The 11295-nt window shown below is 35.4% G+C and overlaps 2 protein-coding genes across 2 annotated transcripts in view; both read right to left on the bottom strand.

Annotated features, from left to right (window-relative positions):
• The window catches only part of LOC126702738 (disease resistance protein RUN1-like), a 118655-nt gene extending 118013 nt beyond the window's left edge, over positions 1-642 (bottom strand). Inside the window, exon 1 of the mRNA XM_050401556.1 lies at positions 1-642. This exon is cut by the window's left edge and continues 122 nt beyond it. Coding sequence (XP_050257513.1) covers positions 1-363 — 363 coding nt within the window. The 5' untranslated portion in view covers positions 364-642.
• LOC126702739 (uncharacterized) overlaps positions 1-8904 on the bottom strand; it is a 30199-nt gene extending 21295 nt beyond the window's left edge. Inside the window, exon 1 of the mRNA XM_050401560.1 lies at positions 6998-8904. Coding sequence (XP_050257517.1) covers positions 7345-8694 — 1350 coding nt within the window. The 5' untranslated portion in view covers positions 8695-8904 and the 3' untranslated portion in view covers positions 6998-7344. The remainder of the gene's footprint in view (positions 1-6997) is intronic.
• Positions 8905-11295: the final 2391 nt, after the last annotated feature.

The following is an 11295-nucleotide window of genomic DNA, read 5'->3' as shown; positions in this document are numbered from 1 at the left end:
GTTACGTACTTCTGAAGGATCCACCTTATAAAACACCGGTAGCACCATTTGTCCATTCTCCTTACACTCAAGAATTTCTACAAGTTCATCTAAGCACCATCTAGAAGATGCATAGTTCTCAGAAAATACAATTATGGAACTCCTTGAACTTCTAATAGTTTCAAGAAGTTCAGTAGAAATTTCTTCTCCCCTTGGAAGTTCATCATCGATGAAGGTGTGAATACCCTTCAGCTTCAAAAAGCCATTCAAATGGCTTGTAAAATCCATGCGGGTATCATCCCCTCTGAAACTCAAGAACACATCATATATGTATTGGTGGGTGATGGAGGAAGAGGAAGCTTGTTTGTTTGTCAGAAAAGTCATAGTGAAATGGTACGTTTGAGAAGATCTAAAAGGAAGAAGAGAAAGAAAGCCTGATGAAATTAGGCAAAGGAAAGTGAATGAAAATTAAAATAAGAGGTTTTTCTTAATGGATTTTTGAGAGAGAATGGGAATGGCAGAGGGAAGAAATTGAATGCTAGTTGTTGTTTTGAGGCCAAGAAGACAATATGATAGTCTACTGTGAAAAAACTATTTGTAGTCCGATTAACTTTTTTAGAGAATACAATTTTTTAGTTGGTGGCCCAAACTGGTCGTCCATTGTGAAAATACTACATGGAAAGTAGCTTTCCATACTGACTCACTTTCAGACTTTTGCACCCAGCAACGTAGGAATAAATTTCTTAGGTACATGCTTATTTTTGGAGTGTAGCCAGCTAAAGCTTATGCGTTGTGACTCATTTTCAAATTTTATATAAAGCAAAGGAAAAACAATTTCCTTCCTCTTAAATAAAAAATAGAATCTTTGACTCCGAGGTAAATTATTCCTTGAGGAAAGTAGGAAGAAATTTCATAGATACACGCTTATTTTTGGAGTGTAGCTAGCTAAAGCTTATGCGTTCCGACTCATTTTCAAACTTTATAAAAAGCAGAGGAAAAACAATTTCCTTCCTCTTAAATAAGAAAGAGAATCTTTGACTCCGTGGTAAATTATTCCAAAGTAGGAAGAAATTTCTTCGTTCACCTGAAAGTAGGAATGCCTACAAAATAATAATCTGCTTCTAGATGACCTGTTAACGGGTTTTGGGCCATAAAAATGAATATGTTTGTGGGCCTACCACTTGAAATCGTGTTTTAGGCCTAAAATAGGAGATGTCGTGGGCCTAAAATTAAAAAGTGTTAGATGGGCCTGGATGATCCATTTCTTTGTAATCTATCTCGGTCATTATTAAAAAAAGCTTGAGGGTTCTCGCCAATCAAATAGTATTATGTTCCCACGGGTTGAGTTCAAATTCAATCATAAAACATATATTACAAGATTAAGCTAGCTTGGATTTTTTTTTTTTGGGTATGCAGAGCCTCTATTTGATTAGACGACTACTCAGAACAAGCAACTGCATCTCACATAAACTCCATAAACATATTTAGAGTCAACCAAACTTCGAAAAAGTAAATTTACTGTTCTGTGAGTACTACCAAAAATTACATGCAAAAATCCAGGTACATCAATCCTACCAAAACCAGGGGAAAAAAAAAAACAAGCAGTCAAGCTTTCATCTTTGTGTGACTGTTGCTCGAGAGACAACCTCCTATCCTCCTGTTTGATGCAAAAACTTATTAGCCTACTGCTGATGCTTCCAATGAACGTTATAATAGTCAAGTCCAACCAATATGCTCTTTCCTGAGCAAAAAATTCGATATAGTTGTGCTACTTGTGAAGAACAAAATCACCAGCACCCTATTTGTACCACATTTAAAAAGGCCTCCTTAAATGGAAAGACTAATAGCAGTAGTACTAAGCCAATGCTAACAACCAGCGGATACCTTTCACCAATCTCTAGATTTACAAATAAAACAAGTTCCATGCCACTTTAGATTTTCATTTGCAAAGTTGTCTGCCAAAGCCAGGCTGCTCCTGCACAGTGGAGCCGATCATCTAATATAAATCTAGCTATGTTCCCACTCTACATTGTAAGGAAACTCCTAAATCCAACCTTGTCCCTACCATTCTTTTTTCTTCAATATTCACATTTAATCATTAAAAATAAGCAAAAATAAATCCTAGATTTTTTGGGGCAATTTTTATTTAAAAAGTTAAAAATAAAAAGTATGACATGAACATGAGGACATACCACTGCATTGCACCTAATCCTACGCTTGATAAGAGGACTGCTCACAGCAAGCTTATCGCAAAAGAACTACAAGATGATCGCAATGTACGAATTTATTCCAAATCAACTTCAAATTTTATTCTCTTCCGGTAACCAAGCTAAGCTACATCACATGATCATGCATTTGCATAGCAATTTGGCAAAGTAGACAACAATAAAAATAGCATACTTTCAAGTGTTATTAGTGTGTGATACATTTTAGTGTCCCCATGCTTTAATGTATGGAAGTTCTTAAGGACCTAACATTTACTCTTAACAAAAGAAAACACGAAGATACACAAAATACAGCATTAGTACTACCTTGTACAAGACATTTTTTGGAGGACAGAGGAACATCATGCCTCATTCATAGGTATTTTGAAATTTATGCTCCATCTCAAAGCCTAGTACACAAGTTATTGAAACAAAATTTATGCTCCATCTCAAACCCAAGTAGTAGCAGATTGTATATTGTCCTTTTCCCCGTTCCTCCCCTTGCTACTAAACTAAGCTGCAAAGATTAGTTTAATCAATTTTTTTACCTCAATGTGTGAAGAAACATTAGGAGTTTATTGGCATGCTAGGTATTGTAGCCCAACTATAAGACTTTAGGCTCTAGAAGCAAGGCATGGTGTAAAATTGCCATCTTATCTCGGCCAAGGAAGTGGCCCAACAAGCTTCAACAAAAGTGAGAATTATATCTTGTACCCGGCATTTATGCCAGGTCTCTCACACACTAGCGGGTCCCACATACAAGCTTAAATGGAAATTTTTGACATTTCTCTCATCTCATTTTAAAACAGCATTTGGGGGGGGGGGGGAGGGGGGGGAGAGGTTATAAGGTACAAAAGTTGGAAAAAAAATTGTGATTTGTACTGTCCAGAAATTCTAAGAATATCAATTTGGAGTTCTCCAAAGTTGAGGACTCAGTCAAATCTTATCAAAAATAGGCATGGTACAATCAGCTTTCCGGGGACACTAAACGATCTTTTTTCTTTGATGGGGAATAGCATTGTTTTATAATGGGCAAAACTTAAGTATAAAACTAAAAATACAATTATTTAGGTGTTGTACCTTAAGTTCAACTACATGTTGTATCTATCTTTATCTCATCCCAAAAAAAGAAAAAAGAAATCAATTACATGTTGCATTGAAGATTGATCAATGTAGTACAAAAAATATTATCTTTTCCAATGACAATTAAATTCAACCATGTGACTGATTGGCTGATGCAATCATATGGTTGAATTTGACTGGGATACCTAAAGGTACAACATTTGAGGAACTCTACCTAGGTTTTACCTATTGGAAATCTAGTGATTCCACTCAAACTTGGTGTGGTGTTTTGCTTTCGTAGTTATCTTGAAACTCTTTATTATTGTAGAATTGGAGCTTTTACTCATTATAGAATCAACAGTTAGAAATTTAAGGCATCAAAAACACCACATTAAAGGGCCCTCCCAAAACCCTGCATATGAGCAACCTTTATAGTTTATTTTTTTTGTGTTCAGCAACTATGCTTAGCTATACAGAACAAAAGGAAGAATAGACCGAATGCAAGTATGTGTGTGTGTATACTCCCCCTCCCTCGCCCTCAATCCAAATAAGCCATTAATAAAAGTGCCCAAGGAAGCCAAAGGTTACACCTTGTCTGCAAGAGATTTCATGACCACCTTGGAATCACCTTGCAAAATACCTTGGTTAATACCAACTTCCAGGGAAAACTCCAAGGCTCAGGCAGTAGCTACTGCTTCCACCTCATCTACTTGATTGCTCAATTTGATAAAATATTATTAATTTATTTTAATATAAACAAAATTTGTCCTCAATCCATTCAATACAGAGGAAATTATCTCATACAAAATATTTATACTCAGAAAATGGATCTACAAATATGTGAGTCCACTACATGCGAGAGGCTCTACTAATGATTCAATATAGACAAAGTATGCTTCCATCTAATGCTCCAGTCACCTAGATGGGACATGATGTATAATAGTAAACAGTGAAAAGAAAGCTTCTGCTAGTGCTGATGGAAAGAAAGAGTAAGGATCTGCCAAGAGCCAGGGATCTTCTTGCAGAAAAAGAGTTGTTTGTCAAGTGATGCAATTCAATAGCAATGTGGCAAAGTAGACAACAATGAGAATAGAATCTTTGCAAGTGTCAGTGTGTTTATAAATTTTAATATCCCCATGTTTTGATGTGTGAGAATTCTCAAGGACCTCCTTGTTACTCTTAACAAAAGAAAATATATAATTACACAACATACAACACTAGTACTGCCTTGTACAAAACCTATTTTTGGAGGACAGAGGAACATTATTCCTCATGCACAGGTTTTGTGAAATTTATGCTCCATTTCAAAGTCTGGAACACAAGATATTGAAACAAAATTTGAGCTCTTATAATAACTTTTCCAAATCCAAATGGTAGCAAGTTCTATATCGTCCTTTTCTCCCCTCCATGTCCTCGCTACTAAACTAAATTGCAAAGACTAGTTAAAGACAATGTAACTTCATTGAACTTTTGACCTTAGTGTGTGAAAAAAAATTAGGAATTCATTGACATGGTTGGTATTGTAGCCCAACAATAATATTTTGGGCTCTAGAAGTGAAGCATGGTGTAAAATTGCCGACCTAGCAGGGCCAGGAAAGTGGCTCAACAAGCTTTAACAACAGGACTAATCATGGAGGGACAAGGTGACTCCCAGGATTTGAGATTTCTCTCACCTCATTTTAAAGCAATAACTTTGTAAAGGAGAACAAAGAATGATATGTTACAAGCTACAAAAATTTAAAATATTTTGTGAAGTCTATACTGTACAGAAATTCTAAGAATACGAATTTGGAGGTTTCCAAAGTTGAGGACCTGGTCAGATCTTATGAAAGATGGGCATGGTACAACCAGCTTGTAAAGGTTTTTAAATAATCTGTGTCCTTTGATGGGAATAGCATTGTTTTCAGTTAATTGGTAATCCAATGCTTCCTCTCATTTTTCTTTCCCATTTTTCTGTAATATCTTTATTATTGCATAATTGGAGCTTTACTAGTTGCACAATCAACAAATAAAGAAATTTGAGGAATCAAAAACACCCCATTAAAGGGCCAACACAAGATCTCAGCATATGAGCCACATTTACAGTTTATTTGTTTTGTGTTCAGCAACTATGCTAAGCTATACAGAATAAAAAGAAGAACTAGAACAGATATTGCAAGCACATGTATTGCTCTACATGATGTATGCATCCCAAGATTTAGGATGGAAAGGACTAGAACAGATTATATAAGAAATGAGATGCATATATAAAATGGTAGTGGGAAAGGGAAGAACAACATTTAAGGAACTGATCATGAGATCAAGCTCAGATGAACTATGTCAAATGGCAATGCTAACATTTTTCTAATTCTGATTCTTCTCTTTCAGGGATAATGGTTGCATCATGAATCATGAGTTGACTCTGAAAGGTTATCACCCCACTTGCTCAGCCATAACGTTTTTGCTAACATATATAGGAAGCCATACAAATTGATAGGAAACTAAGAGAAAGGTTTCATGGTGAACTCATTGGTCTCATATCGCTTGAGTAATTTAATATTTTGGGATGCAAAAAGAGCTGAAAACAACAAAAATTCAGAAGTACAGTCAGAAACATAAAAAGATACATACTGCAATTGCCTTATCCTATAGAATTTTGGAAGAGCAGCATAGCTTACAGGTGCCAGCTTTAATAAAGAAGAAACTATGAAGTGGTAATTGGAATACAAGCATGAAAAGGTAAAAGGCTACAGATGAAAGGGGCGCAGTGGTTCTTCTATTGTTCAGTTTTTTTCTTCTCTTAGTTTAGTCTTGTGATTGTTTTCTATTTGTTTTCTGTTTTTGTGCTTTGCTGTGTTCATTCTCATGAACTCATTGTATGTTTCCTTTTCTCTTTTTCATCAATAATAATTCTTATATTACCTATCAAAAAAAAAAAGAAAAAGAAAAAGAAAAGGGCGCACTAGCATGTAACATATGCCTCTATCGATTAATGGAAGACCCCAGTGTAGGTAGCCATTAGCAAGCTCGCCAATTGGGAGCAATGGCTTTGGTAGTAACTTGTAAGCAACATTAACAAAGGTAATGACACTATCAAAGAAAACATACATTCCCTCAAGCTACAGTAGCTACTCTACTGGACACATTTAGGGAATTCCCAAGCAATTGATCTGAACACAGCCCTTAAAAGTTAAAACTTAAAACAGTACACGACATAAAATTAGATGATAATGTCCTTTGAGTCACACTGAAACCAGGTATAGGTGCTACTTCATGCAACAAGCCCCCAAGTCATTCCATAGCATCTGCCAAACAAGAGGCCCTTACCAAGAGATAGTCTTACCATTATTAAATAGACTTATTTAATTTTCAAAAAAAAAAAATTATTAACTAAACTTATTCAAGCTGACTAGCTGAGAATCTTTAATAAGATACCATTCCCATATTAGACTTCGAAGACGGTGTCATGGGATTAGTATAGTACAGAACAATTACTAATTAAATAGAAAAAGTAAAATAATGCAAAGAGATGACAAAATTAGACTGAAAAAGAACAAAAGCATAGGTAGTCATCAGTCAATGCAAGTCAAAATAGATATGATAACAAATAAAAAAAAAAAAAACAATAGAAACTAACCTTTTTAGAGAAAGCAGGAGAACAATAATAATTGTAAAAATGTATGCTTTCTGAGTAAATTCTTATCACAAGACCTGAAAAACCTAAACATTTAGAGTGCCTTGACATTTGAAACACATTTTTAAATAACATCAACCTTAGAATCCACCCTTACTGTTGATGAAAAAAGGGAATTTGAGAGGACCACCAGCTAGCTGGATCATAAAGATTCTTGTGCAATGCCATACTCCTGTCTAATGTAATCAGAGCAGGCCAAGGGTTACTGACTTCTTCTAAACTCAAATTTCAAATTGCCAGCCCATATAGCCACCTCCATAAAACAAGTGCATGGGGTTTGTCGTTATACATAAAAGGTTAAGCTCAACTTTGACAAGTTTCTATTCATCACCCAATGTGAGCAATAAAGATGAACTAAACTAAATGAAGATGTGGCCAAAGGCAGTGATTTGTTCCATCATTGCCATTTGTTGAACTCATAATAACTCAAATTTTTAAATCAAAGGGGAACCCTTGAAATTCTATCTTGCCTTGGTGTGCACTAACAACATCTGGAACCTCCTTCTGATATTTGCTCACTAACTTGTCCACAAACCTCTTCTCAGTCATTCTGAACACATAAACAATGCTAGTTTCTTCCTTAACCAACCCCTTTGATATCAAAAGATGCAGAACTGAACACCTTGGAATAATCCTCTTCTCCAAGCTAAGCAGTAGAAGATTTGGATTCTTGGAGATCATTGAAGGTGTCATATTCAGTTTGTTCACAAAGAAACTCATCAATTTCCTGATTTTATTCTCTGAAGCAATCATACACATGGGTTGCTTTTTGAATGCTGCATAAATCTCATCCTTTGACAATCCAAAACTTTTAAAAGCTTCTACCTTTTGCTCCCACAAAGATTTACTCATAACCGCCATGGAACGTATGGCTAGAACAAATAGCAGATTATTGGGATCGAAACCCAATTTCATAACTTCATCAACAATCACACTAAACCGATAAGTCTTCATAAGCATTGATTTTGGTTGGATCAAGAACATTTTCAAAATTAAGGACATGGGTACACCACGGCTTACCAACATCGATATGTTGGGCTGTAGCACTTGTTCCACTTTACATTCAAGTACCCTGTAGCATGCCTTTATAGCCTTTACGACATTCTCATCATTGCCAAGAATCCGCCTAAGTTCTTGAACACAAGGAATGATTTGGTTTTCGAGGCTCCTTTCTAGAATATAAGGCTCGGTCGACAAAATCTTTGCAATTTCAATTTCTGACAAGCCCAAAGATCTGAAAAACTCAAGCTTTGGCTTAAAAATCTTATGTGCATTAAACAAATACAATGTTGGACGCTTCATAGTCAAATCTGATATTTGCTGATCACTGAAACCATGAGCTCTAAAGAACTCAACCACAGTGTATGCATCACTTTCAAGCACACGTGGGTCTTTGGTAAGCATTTTGCCAAGGCTAGTGCTAGAAAACCCCAACGACTCAAACAACTCCAAGTTGGGCTTCAGGGTATTGTCTAAATCAGCCAAAAGCAAGACTGGACGACTAGTAATTAAACTTTTAACATGGGTCTGAGTCAAACCGTGAGTTGTCAAAAGTTCCACAACTGAGTTGGGATTCTTTGTGTTCACGATGTTGAGCTTCTTGGAAGCTGAAATGGCGGATTCTAAGGACAACCCACATGATTTTTGAAGGAAAGAGACTGTAAAAGATGGTGTTTCGTTGGAATTAGAGAGTTTTGAGAACAAGTGGGCATGGCTATGTGGTAAAGCTCTGTGCTTCAACTGTTGTGGGAGGTTTAAGCAAACTAAACGAAACATTTGATTTGAGATTAAAGCTAGTTGCTTTAAGTGAAAAAGAATGAAGATTTGTTACCTGGCTTGAGAATTGAGATTGTTATGTGATAGTCCAGTTGAGTTTGAGCAGCTTGAAGCAATGTCGAGTATCGACCTCCCTCTCTTTTCTGAGCTGTGGTTTTTCACTTTTCACTTTTAGTTCAGAAGCTAGAGGTGGATTTGAGGACGCACCGTTTTGAAGGTGTAAATGGGCTGGGTTCACACTTCAACATGTCACTTGCACCGTAGTTGGCCCAAGTGACTTTCAATGGACGAGGGAGAATAATAAGCGTCTTTTTTCTTTTCTTTTTATTTTTTTTATTTTTTGTGGGTGAATTCCATGTCCGAACTACTTTTGCCGGACCAATTGAAGGTTCAGTTTCTAGTTGAATTTGAATCGATTGGTCTGATATGATTTTTTTAAACCATGGTGAATTTATCAAAATCATACAAGAAAATAAAATTGATTTAGTGTATGATTGGTTGGGGTGATTTTGGAGGAATGAAAGGAGAAAGGGAAAAATAGAAGATATTTTGGGTGAAATGAGTGTTTGGTTAGAAGGGAAAAAGAGAAGAAAAAATTTTGAGGTTCGGCTGTTTTTTTTAATGGGCTAACCATAATCCAACCCCCCAAATCAAGAAAAATTGGAGAGAAGATTAAGGATTTTATGGAAATTACCTATCTACACCAAATCCTTTGGCCTTCTCTATTTTTTTTTTTTTTTTCTCTCTCTTTTAAGTTAAAGATTTGGATTTTATTTTTCTTACCTTAACTCTCTTTTCTTTTTTCTTTTTTTTTTTCCATGAAATGTTTTGTTCAAAATTTATGTAATAAGGTCATTACAGTAATATTTTCTATTTTCTAATTTTCTTCGAGAAATGCAATATTCACAACATTTTCACGATAAATCATAAATGACAGCTTGTTACTAGTTATTATTGTTGGGGCATAAAAGTAATCTCAGTGATATGTTCAAATTTGAACCAATAACAATTAACTACTTATGATTTGTTATGAATATAGCATCTCTCTTTTTCTTCTTAACAAAAAAAAAAAAAAAAAATTATCATCTCTTCATTTTTCCACCACCATACCAAATCAAACCATTACCAAGCCAATGAATACCAAATTGAACCATCAAACCCACCACCATGCGATCACGAACAATAATGTACACTCCTTAAACCAAGCTGGCAAACAAAACTCAAAAGGTTAATGTAAGTTTAAGGATGATAAATCAATAATAAAAACCAAATGAGGTGTGAGAGTTCGAGAGAGAAACATCAGTCAAAGAGTATTCTTCCACTTTTTTCTCCCTCCTTTTAGTTTATTGAATAGAAATTAATATATATATACACACACACTATATGAATAAGAAATTTTGGAAGAAGTTAGCCCAAATTCTAATTCATTTGCCCTTTTAAACTTAAAAACTTAAAAACATGGGTTAAAGAGATCTTTAAATTGTACTAACTTAAGAATCTACCGATTATTTAACTTTTTAATTTAGGTATTTTATTATCTTTTTATATTTAATACTTCTTGTTTTTTTTTTTTTTTTTTACACGTGGAAAAATACAAAATACCCGTAACTTTGACTCAATTCAACCTATTTACAATCAATTTAAAGTGTATGTTTGGCATATATATATATATATATATATATTTTTTTTTTGTTTAATAGACATAATATTAAACAACAAAAGAAGTTACAAACCAGCCACAGAGGCCAAAGTAGAGGCTACATGTCTATAACTGTACAGACCATTTCTATCAAATACAAGTAAACCATCTAATTCATTAGAGGGGGAAACATCAAAAATAACAAAATCCTCCCTCATGTAGCACCCATTCTTAGCCAAGTAATCAACACACTTGTTCGCCTCTCTAAACACATGAGCTACCCGAACTTGTGTGATGCTTGCCATGAGAGATCTGCAGTCAAGAAGCAATGGAGACAATTTTTTATTAGCGTTGTCAGTATTATTTAACATCTCCACTATTTCCTTGGCATCAAGTTCCACTTCCAACTTACTAATACCCAGCTGAATAGCAAGAGATAACCCATCTCTTAAGGCCCACAATTCAGCCATGACACTTGTAGTGTACCCAATTGATCTCGAGTAACCCCTAATCCACACTCCACTATTTCTAATTATACCTCCACCACCAGCTCTGTCTGGGTTTCTAAGTGAAGCACCATTTGTGTTGAGTTTGTGCCAACCCGGACTAGGCTTGCACCATTTAATAGGGATAATAGTCCTAGACGTGACTTGCTTGGCTTTACTAACACAGTAAAAATATTCCTTAGCTTGGCCAAGACACACCCTATCAAGCATTGTGTTAGGAATAGAGTTGTCAAACATAACTTTGTTCCTATTTTTCCACAAATTCCAAACAGCAAAAAGGAAAAGGAAGTACCAAGGAGTGGATCCTTTATGCCTTACTTCACTTAAACAATTAGTCTTCAACCAAACTTCAAAATTATCAGAGAAGGAACTAACAAGAGACGGAGGAACCTCCAATTTCCTCCATAAATCACGAGCAACAACACATTCACGAAGAAGGTGGACTATAGTTTCATC

The sequence above is a fragment of the Quercus robur genome, chromosome 10 (assembly GCF_932294415.1).
Source record: "Quercus robur chromosome 10, dhQueRobu3.1, whole genome shotgun sequence".
Taxonomy (NCBI): Eukaryota; Viridiplantae; Streptophyta; class Magnoliopsida; order Fagales; family Fagaceae; genus Quercus; species Quercus robur.
Note: the sequence above shows the minus strand (reverse complement) of the source record. Positions and strands in the feature narration are given on the sequence as shown.